This window comes from Oryzias latipes, chromosome 4, assembly GCF_053564925.1.
Source record: "Oryzias latipes strain Hd-rR chromosome 4, Olatipes_Hd-rR_3.1".
NCBI classification, from domain to species: Eukaryota; Metazoa; Chordata; class Actinopteri; order Beloniformes; family Adrianichthyidae; genus Oryzias; species Oryzias latipes.
This window is the reverse complement of record NC_136240.1, coordinates 17,776,581-17,794,014: the sequence shown is the minus strand read 5'-3', so window position 1 is coordinate 17,794,014 and position 17,434 is coordinate 17,776,581. Positions and strand designations below refer to the sequence as shown.

The 17,434-nt window shown below is 37.9% G+C and overlaps 1 protein-coding gene across 2 annotated transcripts in view; it reads right to left on the bottom strand.

Moving 5' to 3' along the window:
• anos1b (anosmin 1b) overlaps positions 1 to 15,910 on the bottom strand; it is a 32,215-nt gene extending 16,305 nt beyond the window's left edge. Inside the window, exons 1-2 of one of the 2 annotated variants that reach the window (XR_013655427.1) lie at positions 15,515 to 15,910; positions 5,495 to 5,542 (exon numbers count right to left, since the gene is read on the bottom strand). Coding sequence is in view for 1 of the 2 variants with exons in the window: in NM_001104719.1 (NP_001098189.1) it covers positions 5,495 to 5,542; positions 15,515 to 15,691 (225 nt within the window). In the remaining variant the exon portion in view is untranslated. 2 annotated transcript variants of the gene reach the window in all.
• Positions 15,911 to 17,434: the final 1,524 nt, after the last annotated feature.

The window sequence follows — 17,434 nt, the reverse complement described above, 5'->3', positions numbered from 1 at the left end:
AACTCTTTTTTGTTGATCTCTTTTTGCATAAATATATTTACTGCTGCTGTTTTCATGAAAAATGAGTAAAAGGGACTACCTTTTTGAAAGAAAACATTAGAAATTTTCAACAAGCTTGACTTTTTTTAACTTAAATTTGCTGTAACTTTTAGTACAGTCTTTTGCTGACTAAAAAAAGATTTTTCACAGATAATACAACGCATGTAAATGGTGAAACCAGATATTTGAGGTTTATGTGCTCCCCTGGGCTGTGTCTCTTGACCACATGCAGCTTTAAGCTTATGCTTGTCAAACTCTCCTTCACAGAGCAGCTACCCAAGGCGTTTACTCTCAACCAAACCTGCTGCTCATCAGTAACACAACATTGGTATCATCATCATCCCCTCACTTTTCTTCTTTATCCCATTTTTTATATTATTTCTTGAGTTTTTTATTAAAAATGCTGATTTCCTTTCGTACTGCCAGTGCTTATCAAGTGTTTTTATAGAGAATATCTATATAATGCAACAGAGTAATTTATGAAATGATTTAGCATCTTTTTTTTTTTTGCTCCTTAACTGCCGCCTTATTTAAAGATAAATAATTTTAGGATGCCTAATGTTTTTATTTTTAAGATTTAAAAGTGCTATTATTAGTCAACTTCATTTAAGAAACTCCGAACAAATAGTAGTAGAGGTTAAAAGCTATTAAATTCACTGACAATGAGACAGATAAGTCCCCTTGAAAAATAATACCTACACCTTACACACAAATACCTTTTACTTGCTGTAAATCACTGAAACTAGATGAGGTTGTAAAAAACAGACAGTTGAAATTAAAGAAATGTGCTTGTAAAGGAAAGCTCAGTATACACAGGTTGGGTAACAGGTTGACTTTGTTACTGCTTAACATTGCAACACATGTAACAACAGAGACAACATTAATATTGATTCCATGTCTGTATGTTTTTTACAAATTGTAAAAAGGGCTCCTCAGATTTCTGTGTAGGAATTAATCACACACTAAGTTTGTCTTCTCTGCCGTTTTATGCCCTCAACTGCTACAAATGAGAGATGACAGCCACACTCTGCAGTGGAGTTAGGAGAAAGATGGAGCAGTGAAGGAGGGAGGTAGATAAAAAGGGTAAAGAAGTGTTGGTTGAAAATGAAAAAAAAAAAGATGAAAGATCAAAATAGTAAAACACGTCGGAATGATGAAAAGATGGAGTGAAGGAGCTACAGAGACACCAGATGGACCCATTCTCCATACATGCCCATGGGGTGAGAGGATAAATGAGCAAAACTGGCTTTCATAGTGTATTTATTGTTCTTGTATGAACAATGTTCAAAAGCCACCTTCCTAAATATAACCAAATGTTGCTTTTTCTATTTTGTCTTGTTCCACTTTACAGTTTTAGCAGAAGGATGAAAAAGATCACAGGCTTTAAAAAGAATGAATGATAAACCCCAACCAGAAGTATTCCAAACTCTTTCTTCCATCACCTTTCCTGACGCATTTTGATTGTTATATATAAACTTTAACAGCTTCACCCCCCAGACTAGCAAACACGATGAACCAATAATCCCCATTTCTTCTGGCTTGTTCTCCAGATGCCAGGTGAAGAGACACCTGGGCAGATTTACTACGGCTGTAACAGGCTTCAGGTCCAGTTGGTCTCAGTGTATTGAAATCTGAATGCATCCGCTTTATGGTTCCCGAAACTAGTCAGGTTTAAGAAGAAAAGTTAAAAGGAGGCTGTGGAATTTGTGCTGTCGTATTTCAGATTTGAAAAGGTCATCTGGGTGGTTGGAGCCATAAGAGTATCATTGCACTAGTAGTGTGTGCTGTGGCATAGACTATCATCATGACTACAAAAAAGGTTCGGAAAATGACAGCTGATTTTAGAAAATGAAATAGAATTATGTGTTAGAAACATTTCAAAGTCTTGCAGTTCATCCTCTATTCCATAATCTAACAAATCTGTCTCTTCCATAAACTACTTTGATGTCACAAAGAGACATAAAAATAAATATGGAGCTTTGCAGATTTACTAATATGTACATGTTTCACTTTTTCCTCCCCTTTACATTGTATTTGGAAGTTTTCATTAGAAACATTGTTAAGAAATAACTTTACATTGAAAGCCCAAAAACTCTTTGGAATTTAAAAGTTGGATGCAAAAAGTCAAAACATCCCAATTAGGATAATTAAAACTTTCATTCAGGATTACGACTTTATCTCTTTAAATCACTATAAGTCTTTTTTTAGATCTGTGGTTAAACAAGTTTCACATAGAACAAAATCCATGTTAGTAGAGGGCAAAGACCATAAGCTCACAAAGTCTATAATCTCTTCACCTTTCAAAAACCTCAATGAACACAAACCTCCAAACCCTTAAACATGTCAGGACCACTCTGCTGCACAATTAGTTATTTTGATTCATTTTGACAGTTGTAGCTTAAGTCTGAAATATGTGTGTTTCCAAAATTATTTATTTTGGTTTGCTCAGCATGATGAGCTTTACAAATTGGGCTGTATCCACTTTCAACAGAATATCAAGGAGTGTGGATGAAAAACTTTGCAATTCAAGCAGAATGCACTCCATGTCTGAGCAGCTCAGGCTAAGAGGAAAGGTTTAGTTGAAACAAATAAGGCTGCTTGTTGTTAAGTAACATCAAACTACTGTGCCTATGGACAAAAAAAAACCTCAAAGTTAGCTTTAAAATATTTTACATAGTAGAAAAACTCATAATTCAATATCTTTTATATTTATAGTCTGCGTCTTTATTGAAACAAAAACAGCTCATAGAAGCAGAGGTAAAGGGCAGAGGCACAAAAGCAGTGAGATTTTTTGGGTGGAGTGGGGTCAAGTGTATGTCAAAGCTTTGTTAGATGTTTCTGCTCAGTTTCCTGTCCAAAAGTTAGCTGCTGGAAGTTTTTGAGTAGTGCTGCTCCAGGCTGCTGTTGACATTAACCCCTGCTGACCCCATAATAAATGCACACAGTCACTACTGAAATACGTGCGGCGGAGCTCCGAATGCAACTGCCTCAGTGTTCCCTTTATTCTGCTGTCATAAGAATTTGTAGCAAAGTTTGTAAAATGTTGTAAGAAGTGAAATATGACTTTGTTTCCAGCTGGGTTAAAGATTTTTAGACTGGTTTGAACCTGAACCTTAAGTTCATGCGATACATCAATACAGAGCCAGACAGAATCTTTTTGGTGTTTTTAAGTAGTAATTGATATTAAAGGTCAGGAGGTAAAAGTTCACTGAGAATAAGATATTTTACATGAATAAAAATATCAATAACAGCATCCGTATTCCTGTCACGTCATTAAAAGAGGCTTATAAAAGGCTCAAAACTATGTCTAAAAACAAACCCCATTTTCTCTTCTAAAATGACATAAAAACAACAGACTCATTGCATAAAACAGCCACAGTATTGGAATAAGTGAGAAAAACATATACATGCTTGGAAATGCAATGAATTCTTCTGGCAAAGGTAATGACTGAAGAAAAGGATCAGTATTTGCTGTATTATAAATGAAAAAAGGGAAAGACATGCCCTAAAATTCTACCACCAAGTTTAACTTAAGAAAATATTTAACCCTTTCAAGCTGTGTGAAGCTAATGTGCAACATACCATTAAATCCAGGACTTAACTTAATTTAGTATCACTTTGAATGGAAAAATAATTAAACAATCTTTTTTTTTATATTGAAGGGATGAAGGGGTTAAAACAGATATGCTTTTTTTGTCATTTTATTTACCATAATATCCGAGCTTTAGAGCGCACCTGATTATAAGCCGCACCCATTACATTTTTGAAGGACAAACCCTTTTCTACATAAATAAGCCGCACCTGTCTATAAGCCGCATGTGCCCACATTAAAACATGTGTTGTAGAATGAGGGTGTGTATGTGCTGAAAACGCACGTGTGTGTAAGAAGGAGGAGGAGGAAGCGCATGTAAGGAAAGAGGGAGTGAAAGCAAGAGCGGCAAAAGTTTGTTGGGGTGTGTGTTTATGTTTGTTATACAGAGTGAAAGAGAACTGTAATAAAAGAAGCTTTCCCCCAGAAGAACGATGAATGATTCTTGGAGAGGATCTCCCCTTGCATTTTCCGAGCACAGTCAGAAGGAAAAAAAGTAATCGCAGGATAGGTTCAACACATGATAAATTTACAAAGAAAGACGGTACACCTCTAAGAACCAGAGCAGAAGTGACGTTCATGCTGTTTGGCTGCTTGTGGGTGTGTCAAAATAAATGGGCTTGACACTGGAAATGAGATTACACATTCAGCTTCTCAATTTGCCTCCTCCTCTCTGAGGCTGTTCGGAGGAGTCGAGCGGTGCACGGACACCTCTCCAGTGCAGCCAATTGAGTGGGAACTCACATTAAACTTGCCTCACATATATGTTATATTCTCCCAGTCTCACGCCTGCCTTCACTGTTTGATCGCCCCCAGCGGCAGTTAGAAAAAATGCATAAATTAGCCGCTTCATTTTGTAAGCCACAGGGTTGAATGCGGGTGTCAAAAAGTAGCGGCTTATAATCCGAAAATTACTGTATTTAGGATACTCAATTTCTTAATTATTAATTCAAACAGTGATGTATCGCAGGGCTTGGTGTGGGGATGACTAGGCACTCTCCCTGCTCTGTTTCTTTCTTTCTTTTTACATTACATCATCCACCCCAGAAGAACATTGTCACTCACTGGAGCACATGTGCTAGCTCACCTTATATGTGAAGATTTTTGGAGCCAACAGGTATTTTTGTAACATCTGAGTGTCAGGCCCCACCCCTATTAGTTTTATTATACATCTACACCTGCGAGTAATGATTATAAATTTCCAGCAACTTCATCCCCCCCCCCCCCCCCCACACACACACACACACACATCCCTCTCTCTTCTTCCCTCCTCTTTTTCATCTGGTCCAACAAAAGAACCAAAAGAACGGTTACAAATATAATTCATATAAAAACAGTTTGGTCAACATTACAAAAGGGGTTTATTCATATATACACCTTGTGTGTCAGAAGATTCATAACCCCATGTTGTGACAGTAAAATATGTGCAACACAAGACACCTTCAGCTCTCACCGATTTGCTCAGCTGTTGGGCAGGACAAGTTTAAAAAAACTAATAATAATAATAAATTGAAAATGGTAGTCAAACGAACAGAACACTTAATGATTATTGTAGTTCAGTTATTCAGTTTGATTTAAAAAGGTAAATTTCTATAAAGCTTACTGCTAAAGTGTCTATTAGTTCTCGCTTTTGGCTGCTGAGCTGCACATAAAAACTTTAGGCCAAATATTCAGTAAAAAAAAAAAAAACATGACACACGTACACCACAGACATGATCCAAATTCCAACACTCACTGACAGCATTACAAAAAAACTTGGTAAATAGAAAGGATAAACAGTGAATGTTGATAATGGTGTTGGAAAATCTGGTGTAAAGCTCTATTGAGGCCTCCCAGTTAAAGTACAAAGTTTGTGAGCGTGGTTACCTGTGCACAGCGTCTGTGGTTTTCACACCAAACCAGAACCTCGTCGCTCTGTAACAGAAAATGAAAGCCATTTTAAAAAAACATGGACAAACAGCCAGGTGTTTGACACATTTTTGTAAAATGAAATGTTAATGATAATACAGTAAGACAAGAGGCACTTCTGTCAGTTTTATGACCTATATATTTTATAGGTGACCTATATATAGGTCATAAAAATCACTATGACAAGACAATCAAAACTAAATCAGTCATAATCTCAGACACAAACTCAACCATGTTCGTGCTTAATTATTTTCTGGGAGCAAATTAGTGGTCACTTCTTTTTTGTGTTTCAGAAATTGTGTCACTTAGTGATATTTCTATTTATATGGGCATTTATGTGTTCATGTGTGCAAGCAGTTAACTGGTAAGTGAGTCAATACCATCAGTAATCATGGTTGCACTAGCAACAGTGCTCAAATAGATCATAGAAAAAAAAACATTTAAAAAAAAGCAAAAAACGTACAGTTTATATTGACTGAATGGCCTGTTTTACAGTTTGATATAATAATCAGATACAAATCAACAACAAAGTTGTAAAAAACATAACTTGGAAAGTATCTGCTGTGAATCTTATTTGGGTAAGTCAGTCTTGACCAACTCTTATAGAGTGAGGACATACGATTCCTGCCACTTTATGTGCAAAACAACTAATAACTTTCCTCACTAAATCCCTGCTTTTCTCACCAAATGGCTTTGTCTTAGTCACAGGCACAATCATGAAGCCATTGAGCAACTTCAAAACAGCTATTATGGCACTTGTGTGTGAGTTTCTGCGCATATGTTCTGTTGTGAGTCTGTTTTTACTTAGAGTGTGTGAGAGTTAGATAAGCCACCTTAACAACTTTAAACCCCTTCCAGAGAGAGCTGTATTTAGCCCGTATTTTAAACACACACGGGTTGACACAGCTATTTTGAACAAGAACATAGCACTGACTTCCTTCCAGACAAAGTCTAACCTAGAAACTAAATTTTGCCACTGTACAAGTGGATGTCTTACTCTAAATTTAATCCGTTTCTTTGACCAAAACCTCACCAGGTGAGTAGAATTTAGATCAGCATTGTTCTCTATTTGAACTAATCTAAGTAAGTAAGTAATTATCTTAATAGTGCTGATAATTATAACAGATAAGGTACTAACACGGTAGTGAATGTAAGTCCACACACAGCTTGTTATATTTTCTTTAGCAGTCTGTGCTCTTAGTCTGTTAAGGTTTACAGGGTTATAGTCAGGGTAACGGTGCTCAGCAAAACGTTAAAGATTAAAGGGCTGTGAGATTTAGATAAATATTGACTGGATTCTTTCACTGCTACATTCATCACAGTTTATTTGGGTTAAAAAGGCATCTTTGTATAAAGGGTGCCTTGTACAGTACCCAATAGCTTAAAGACCCACTCCAATGAAAATTGTGTTTTTTGGTGTTTTAAACATGTTTAGGGGCATTTTTCTCATGATGGGACATATATAAAGAAAATTAAGCTCAAAATTGCTTTCCTAAGACCTTCTTTATTCAAATCTTGATAAATCAGGAGCAGAGAAAATAATGCAGTTGGAAAAGGTTTGTAGCAGTGACTTATGTGACTAAGCTCCCTGCTCTGCTCCTTTCTGATGCATCCACTTGCAGACAAATAGATCCATGTACATCTTTGTTTTCCTCGTCTGAGCTGCCATCTGGCTCAACAACAGGTTTTGTTTTTGTTTTTTCTGAAAAATGACCTAAATCATAATTAAAAGACCACTGAGAATGCAATAGATCAAGAGATAAACGGATTGGGACTTTAAGGTAAAAATTATAGTTTACTTGTACTTTTTAAAAACCTTTTTAGCCTGTATTACTTAATGATGTAAACTTGAAATTGCTGCTTTCAGTGATCTGAGGCACTTTTTTAAAATCATTATGGAACTGGTCATCTCTAAACATAAAACAAACTGACATATTAATGTGAGCTGATCACAAGTATACCAAACAGTGTTTGATACCGCCCTGAGAAAAACACCTAATTGTTTTCCCTATGCTATTATCTATTTAACACTTTGACTGTACTGGTGCAGACACATTTGGCTCAACAGTAAGCTGTGCTAGTTAAAAGGGATAATGCCTCCACTAAAAATAAACCAGCCCCCATAGACATAGAAACAGACCAGTAGAGCCTTATCTTGAACCCAAATTCTTCCCTACCCCTACAACTTTTCCCTACCCCTCCAATTGTAGGGGTATTTGGAGGGATAGGATTGTCTGAAATAGTTTTTTTAAGGGCTAACGCTTGCGGCCGAGCCCACCACAGCCAGGATGTTCGTGGTGTGCCTCGGAGGAAAACGTTTTATCTTCACGTGGGTGTGCGCTGATGCACAGAAGTTTACATGTAAATGCAAGTGATGACTTTTTGTTTTTGCGTGACCTTTTTGAAGTTATAAAACCGATGTTATGTATTTCCAAGCCAGCTGCTCCGCGCTAATATAGCTGACCGGCGACTGATCATAACGTCATTGAATGGGAGTAGCATGCGAATTTGAAGATACTATTTTCCATATCTCTCCGTTTGGCTGACTAAATGTAGGGATAGGGAGAACCGTAGGGGTTGGGGGAAGAATTCAGATTCGTCCTTAAAGTAATGGTTGTGATCGTTATTAATTGACAAACACGAAGAAAGATTGATCAGAAAGAGGTTAAAGAAAAATCTCATGGAAAACAGTCAAAGGTTTTTTATTCCTTTAAATAAGATTTTTCATTTACAAACAAATGCTTCTAAGTAAGGGGCATCAAATCCTTGCATAAAGTAATAATCATGGACACTTCTCTTATAATCAAGATAGACTGAGGAAATCCCTAACGCTGTAGGAAATGTGAGTCTATTCTTAACACAACTGCTTGACATAAGTTATAACTGTAGTAAGATTTGGGATTTTACACCATACTTTAAGAGCCCATTCCCACTGGTTCACGGCAGGACAATGTTTTAATTTTTTTTAAATTTCCCACAAAATAAGAATGAAAAATGGGGGTGTTGAGATAATCCTAAACACACAGCAAACATAGGAGTAGTAAAAGAGACTGAACTACAGCTACATTGTGTTCCTTGGGTGTGGTACACAGTAAAATACCCATTTATTACAACAACAACAACAACAAAACTTTTGACTATTGGAAAACTAGAATAAGGTCATAATGAGGGATAAACCATAGTGTCTTGTCCCTAAATGATGATTTGTTGCTATACTTACAGTAAGTAGACTTGGTATGAATTACAGTATATGTTTCTTGGGTTACATCTTGGTATATTGATCCTGAATACAGTTAGAAGGTTCAAAATCTGAGTTTGTCGCATCTCTGAGTATTAAGCAGCTGCTCTCCCCCGTAATCCTGTATATACCTTGTTGCAACGGTCACAATAATTTCAAGAGGAATGTAATTTAATTATGACAGGCCATATAAGCAACAGGTTGTGTTACAATGGGCAGCATGGATGGTCTCCCAGGCATTCATTTGGTTAAATTAAAAGTGTCATCTGTGCTGTATAAAAGCATGGTTGTTTTTTATATTAGATACCCAGGAAGTACAATTTTTGTCTGTTAAGGACATTATTGCTTTTTCATGTTCTTCAAGAATCTGTATCAGGCAGCAGCGGATGCAGTAAAGTTTCTCTTCTCAATACAAATCCTGTAACATGTGTTTTTTTGCGTGAAGTCAGTGTAGCAGCAGCTTTGTTTTAATTATTTGATAAACCTGACCAATGATCGTAAAAATTATGAGCTAAATGACTACACCAGAAAAATCAACATGAGCCGTAATTGTTTAGAGCCAAATCTTTGCTCTTTTTTAACAGCTACGTTTTTCTGTTAAAAGCAGCATAAAAAAATCACAATGACCAAAAGATGAGCAGCAATTACTTGAGTCTTGTTGGACCTTTCAAGACAAAGAGAAATTCAGCCCCACGTGTTTTACATTCAGATTGGAATCTGGCTTTTATGGCCAACACACACCTGGGCTTCATTGACATGATCAGGGGTAGCCCTATACGCTGCCTGCGTAGATACAAAATAAAACCTGACATGTTCTCTTTATCATATTTAAATTAAACAGCTTTAAAAGTATTAATATAATGCTTTAATATCAGTCTGATTTCCAGACCTTAAACCTTATCAATAAGCAGATAAGAAAGCAAAAGCAAACTAACCCATTTTACTGAATAAATGCAAATATATAAATATAAATCCTTTTTTCTCTGCCATTACTTATGAAGATCATGTTTCTCTTGTCATTCCCTGTCTTTCATTCAGACCCTCCAACTCTTTTTCATTTCTGCGAGCATCTATAAAAATAACCGGGGAGAATTTGAAAAATGATAGTGATGATAAATTCTAGACACTAAAGAGGGCGTAGAAAATAGTTAAACATCTCCAGACTTTCACAGAGAAGATTTAAAGCCGTCTTTCCCCTTGTTGGCCTCATATCTTTATCCTCTTTGTTCGGCTTTCACGCTCTCGTTTTCTCGTCGAAGCATCATTCCAGTCCCTGCCCTTCAGCTCCAACTGCATATTAATATGTCCACATGTACGCACTCATCCCAAGCTAATTTCATGGGACATATTTGCTGTCAAAAGCAATTAAGGCAGTGTAAACAGGTCTGTGTGCCTCTTGGCTGTGAAACAGTGGTCAAAGTGAAGCATCATAAGGTTTCAGAGTGCATGTTACTCTGTCTGTGGCAAAACAGCTACACATGTTCAAAAGATTCTGAGAAAAAAGGTGAAGAACATCAGCAGCTGTTGACTGGATAAATAGAAGACGAGATGGATGTGGGAGACTAAGTAAACTAGGACACCGAGGATGTTAAATAGAGCAAAGAAAAAAAGTTGCAGGAAGTTGAAATTGTAAGTTGCGAAAGAGTAGGCAATAAAATTTGGTGTTCATCAGGCTAATATTTAGCCAGAATGTCTTTTTTCCCTCTGGGGATGACTGAATATGATTTATGACAAAACTAAAAAACTTACAAAACACAAATTTCATTTTAATTATATATGTCCTCTGAGCCTTAAGGAGCTTCAATAAGTCTGAGGTCCATACAAGTCTGTCACAAAAGACCCATCAGAAACAGAACTGATCGGCTGAGTCAGAAAAACTTGAACTAAAGGATTTCCACATGGCTCTTGTAACTGCCCACAGAAATCAACAATCTGATATTAACCACTGACTTAAATACTCACAGAGGAGCATGTGCAGTCATCATGCACTCGCACAGCTGTGCACTGGATGAATGTCAGATATAAATCACATTTCTTCCAGATGTAGGGGTAACAGTGTAAGTTAGAGAGAAAAGAAACAATTGAGCATTTTATATATATGCGTGTTTTATATCAGTGTTTGCAGTGAAGTGCAGCACAAAGTCCATTTAACAAAAGACATCAGTTAATTACACACAGATGACCAGAAGCAAAAACTACATTGTGTGTTTGAGACATGAATCACGGCTAATTCCCGTTTAAACAAATTTAAAGTTTTTTTTTCCCAAAAAGCCCAAACCCAAGGCTTAGCATTCCCGTCAGAAACTCCCTAATTAGTCGATGTGTGCATTTCCATGCTTACGTGTTCAGAGGTTTGTGGTGGCCCGCATCCTGTGAACAACAAATGTCACAACAAAGTGGTAGCTAAATGGTTTTGAACCATAAAGCTACTGTTACTTCTTCATCAGTTTTGACTTGGTAGAAAAACAAAAACAAGCAGCAAATGAAAACAATACTAAATGTTGCATAAGCTTAAATTACAGATTGTCAACAAGTACATATTGTAGAATGTTACTGGCTCTAAAAATGGAAAAATGTCGGATTTACTGACCATTTCTGACCTCTGACTAAGAAATATGAATCTGTTTCAATAGCAATCAGTGAGAGGAATGGACTGAAACATGAAATATTGACCGACTGTCCAGTTCTGAACTCTCTGAAGCGTTCTTGGTCTGTGATTAAGTTTTATGAAATTTTTCTCTGGTTTCAGGTGAGAGTCATTTTCTTACCAGAGAAATTTGTATCTCCGTGTGTTCCTGGTTTTTCTACTCAGATGTCAGGGCAGTAATAAAGATGCGGAAGCTTTACCTCTACAATGAATCACACAAGCCTTTGTGTCCTGCCATAACTCAGCCCTATACCAGCCTGTATGCTCACCTGTCTGCATGCTTCCCTGTTTCTTCCACCTGTGTATCAGTTTGCGATGTAGGCTGTCTTCATTTGGCTTGTGACACCATGTCAGTGTATCTTGCCTGTCTGCTGTGCAATCTTTATATCGCTGTGTCTGTCTTCATGCTTGACCGAGTTTGTCTACCTGCCTTTTATCCCCTTACCTCTCCCCATGCAACCTGAACTGACTATTTTTTTTCTCAAGACTAGACTGACCTCTGGGCTTATTTGAGCTACCTACCGCAGAGCTGCCGGGACACACAAAGTTACCTACATGCATGTACATGCAAACAAAAAATACACAACGTCTAATTCAGTCTTTTGTTGCCCTTCATCTTTGGCCCAAACCATAAACTATCCACTCGTCAGGACTGGAGACATCTGTGTTCAAGGCACAAAGTCTAAGCTGATCTACTTCATGTGCGCTAAAAGATGCAACTCTGCAGGCGATGATGGAGAGCTGCTTTTTTCGTATTTTTAGCAGTTACATCAAGGAGGAATTTGGGAATATGACAGCATACACACACATATGTACACTCTCCTACACACAAGAGCTATAATTACACTATTACGCCATGCATGGGAAAGTAGTGGAAAACCCAGAGATGCAGCAGGGAGAGGTGTAAATAGAAAACTGGTGACTCACAGTTTAGTGGCTACACACTAGCCACACACAGACAAAAGAAGAGAGCCAAAAACACAGGGTTCACCACCATTCTGCCAGAAGAAGCAAAAGTGAGTGTTTGTGTCTTAGTGTGCAGTGGAAGGTGGATGACAACAGACCCCCTCATTGATACTGCAGTTGTTGGAGGTGTTGTCACAAAGGACTTTTGAGTACTCTGTTCCTTGGATTGCAGTGTTCCAGTTTTTTCCAAAGATCAGGCTTAAAGGCCCTGCTCCCCAAGCTGTGATAATAAAAGTTCAAGGACAGATGTAGATGTGAGGCAAAAGACTTTCAAGTTTTACATATACACACACATTTTTCCTTTTAAGTACTCTAAAACAAGTGTTAATGCCAGGCGTATATTTTCATTTTCATCGCCTTGTTGTTGTAGACATCAATGATCATAAAATGTTGTCAAACTCTTATTATGTAATATTTAGCAACTATTTTTTGAATACATGCAATACTGTATGACATATTAATGAGGGTTTGCTGAAGTGAAGCAGAGATCAAATCTAGTATGACTAAACCTTTCTGTGCCATTCACAAAGTCTCAATTGGTGGGAGGATATAGAAACAGTGACTAGGTCTAAATTCCTCTGTAAAAGTCAGGTGCACACATGGAAACATTTTGAGTGAGTTAAGTTGCTTTTCATTCAAATAGTTTCTCCCTGTGGATTTAGGATTTTCCACAGCAGCATTAGTAACTCCAGAGGGATTTCTATTGCTATAGATTTAAATCCATTCAGCCTATTTGAGTATAAAGACAAGAACCTTTAGGACTTACAGCATATTAATATAAATTAACTAGAAAATATTAGACTATAGCGTTAACAACAACAACATAAAAACTCTAAAATAATCCAATAATTATGAAACATTACAACCTTGGAATTGTTCAGGACATGCATGAGAGCTATAAGACAGTAATAGATGTGCTGTAGGTGTGACAGAGAAATTCAAGATGGAGGTGGGACTGCACCAAGGATCAACTTAGAGGTCCTTCTTGTTTGCTGTGGTGATGGACAGACTGATAGATGAGGTTAAACAGGAATCTCTTTGGACCATGACGCTGGCAGATGACACTGATCTGTACTGAGAGCAGGGAGCAAGTAGAAGAACATCTAGAGAGGTAGAAGTTACCTCTAGAAAGGAAAGCGTATTTGTGTTTAAATAAGAGGGTCTCAAATGGAACACTGAGGTTACAGGGAGCAGAGGTGAAGACGATTGAGGATCTTAATGAAGAGTGTAGAAAAGAGTTGAAGAGGTGTGTGCAAGCAGGTTAGAATGGGAGGAAGAAAGTTTTATATGTGACAAACTAGAGTTTGTAAGACTAAAAAGAAATATGTAGAAGGCTGTGGTGGAGATACATGGCGGGAAGCAGATTGAGATGGTTTGAACCCGAAGGTGTGACATTTATTACCTTGGTTAAAGGATACCAAGTTTAGAGCTACCAGGATGAGTTGCTGTAGTGACCCCAAAAGGGAGCATCCATGGGTCAAAGATTCAAAAAGTAGATGATTAAAAAAGTTTGATGTCAAAAACAAAACAAAAATTCCTTAAAACATCAGCATTCAGGAAAACTTTACATACAGTTTACTTGCCACCATAAAGTAAACTGGATCTTTACTACTGCTGCTGTGCAGCCATTATATTTGACCAAAACAACTTCTCCAGCAATGCAGGACCACAAATGCACACACTAATCTCAATGCAAAGTCATCCAGGGGCCACCCTAATTACCCCATGCACAGGTGGTGGAGTCTATTCAAGACAGACAAGGACCAAGCCTCACTTTTACATGTGAACACATGCACAAACCACACATAAATGCACACTTTCCTCTACACACCTCAAAGCCACTGGGGCTAAACTCAATGGTTAATGACTTTCCCACCCACTACACAGCATGCACATGTTGAAGCCGTTAACAATAAGTGGCTTTTTCAAACTTGGTAATGTCCTAATGTCCACATTAATTTGACATTCCTTGCTACAAAGAACAGCACAAGTGCCTGCAATTTCTGCAAGAGAAGGAATGTTGCAGACTCCCAAATAACGAACAGAACTTTTCTCTTTGCCCCAGTCGGTCCTGATAGGTGCAGTTACAAGTTAGCAACACACAAACATTTGCCCAAGGCTTGATGTATTTCATATAAAAAACAGTGCGAGCAAGGAAAATCGATCTGAATTGAATTGGAATGGCGTTTTATAACGGAACTTCAATGACTGTTGCTCACAGATATGGTGTGAAATACCTTCTTTTGCATACGGTGCAATTAGGGGCGAGGGGTTTACATTATTTTTTGAGTAATACATATTAATCCAATAAACAACAAATCTCAAGTTCAGACATCTGCCTCCTAATGCTGCAATTTCAATTATTAGTACAGTTAATTAGCACAAATTAAGAAATTTAGAAATCATCATTTTTTCCCCCCAAATATTTCACTTACATGGTTATAGGGGAAGTTAAGGGGGCTCCGAATGTGTGTGCATACATATACACACACACACACATTCATACATACAAGCAATAAATTGTTTGACATTTTCTGCCTCAACCATAAATAAAATGACCTAAGTTAATTCCTAAATTTGACTTAAATTGTGTGCAAATATGAATCAGAAAGAAAGAAAGACAAACGTAATGCTTTAATTCCCATCATTAGTACAGTTAATTAGGACAGATTGGGTGCACCTGTTTAGAAATGATCACTTTTTCTTCTATTATTAGTTCTATGCTTCAGTTATAGGGGACGTTAGGGCGCTATGAATGTGAACAAACGAAACTCATTAAAACAACAAACTATTTGAGATTGAGCTGTTGATAGTCAATATAACATCACATACATTTCTGCTCCAACCATAAATAAAATGAACAAAGTTGTAACAGAGTAAAAAAAAAGGCATTTCAATACACAAGTTTTACAAGGAAACTGTGAAAAATTTTAAATAATAAACAACGTACCTGAACGTCTCTATCCAAAAACTAAAATTCGACTTTCAATCAAAATGTATTTAAACTTTTTGTTGTTTGTTTGATTGTTTCCTTTTTTACTATTTCAATTTTATTTTATTTTTTTGCATAATCCATTGGTCATTGCACCTTGTGCCTCAATAGGCACGAGGTGAAACTGAGTTTTACCTGGATGTGTCTGAAAGCGGCGGTTATCTGGGTCATGTGCAGGCTGAGGCACCTGGATGTGCATCTGGCGCTGTTGATATGCTCCTGAACTTCCTCCGGCTCCGTTGGGCTCCTGCGAGCACGGCTCACCGCCAACACCGCCCAGAGCAACACAGAACCGACCCGGAGCACTGACATCGCTCCGCGGGTAAACACTGAACAACTGCAACAAATGGACGAACCCAATGAAAGGCACAGATGTCTGTGACGTCCTGCCCGCGCGCCCTCTGACTTCAGAATAAACAGTCCACCTCCTCCTGTGCGCAGCTCCTGCTGCTCCGCGGCTCCACCCCGCCCCCCTCGTTGCGGACACTCCCACTACCGGTGCGCGTGCTACAGGCAAGCAATGAGAAGTCATCCAAAACAATAATAATCGTCGCCATTTAGTCTTCTCTTTTACACGTATTTAAGCCACATCAGCAGAAATAAAGAACCTAAACCAGTGGCTAAGATGCAGTGTTGTTAATGAAACATTACAGAAGTGCAAGAAATTACTTTTAAACAGGGATATAACAATTATTGAACTAATCAATGAAGTGAAGTTTATTCCAACGATCCAACCAGATCAATCTATCTGAGGCAAGTTTGTTAATCGCATCAACCCAGACCATTATAAAAGTGTTTCAAAATTAAACAAATCAGTTATAATAGACATTGGAAAATTACCATTTGGATTGGGGCGTGGTTGGTTTGTTTTATTGTAACGTAAAAACGACCAAGTGACATCACAGCGGACAACACACAAGATCAGTGTTTTTCAACCAGTGTGCCGCGGCACACTAGTGTGCCGTGGGAGATGGTGAAGTGTGCCGTGGGAAATTGCCCTCATTAACTGAAAAATTAAACATTTCCCATCTCCAGGATTTCAGCTCTCTGTTCATCCAAACAGGCCCTGATAAAACACTGAGGAGTTAGGAATATAAAAGATCGCAAAATACTTTTTCTTTGCGTTTATTTTATTTTATTAAAGACATTTTGATAAGAATGACGTACCGCGATTCAGCTGCAACTCCGGCTGTATTTTGGAAAAGTCCCGTCCTTTTAACTGTCTCCACCAATCATTCTTGGGGAGCTTAATCACATGTCATCAGTCTGACCAATCAGAAGTGGTTAAAGTCTTCACTTCCTTGTCCCGATTTAGCTCGTAAAGTCGCTCAGTTCTTAAAAAAATACCAGCTAAAGCTCGTCTTTATCGGTGTAGCTTTCCACAGAATCCGATGTCAGACCGTGGAACAAGTGAACAAAACAAGGAAGCTCAGAGACGCGATCTCCGCCGGCCGTTTAATGCACTACATCTCCCATGATGCATTGGGTTGTGAGAGTGACAGCGCTCAAGGAGATCTGTTGTTAAACGTCTTGAAATCAACGAACACACATCAAACTGTTTTTACATCTTCTAACTTAACTTTTATTGCATCTTTTAGAAAAAAAACAGCTGCAGTTTCAAGCTTTTTCTGCCACAATTATCTCAAAAATGCATGTGAGATTGTGGAGGGACTGTAGATAAATACAGACTATGAGTTTCTCCGTTTTTTTTTTGTTTTTTTTTATTTTTGGAACCTGGTGTGCCGCGGGATTTTTTTTAAGGTTAAAGTGTGCCGTGGCTCAGAAAAGGTTGAAAAACACTGCACAAGAGGGCAGCAAAAAATGATCAAGTTATCATTACAGTCTAAAGGCCCGTACACACCGGGACGAATATTCGCCAGGCGTTATTCGCCAGCGTTTTTCGCCACGTTTTTTGTGTTCACACCCAGGCGATTTTCGCTGAAGATGAGTGGAGTGAACATGCAATTTCATTCCCTGACATTAGATGGCGCTTAATGTAAAACAGAAATACTCCTGTACACAAGGTGGCGCTGCGCAACTTTACGCTTCTTAAAG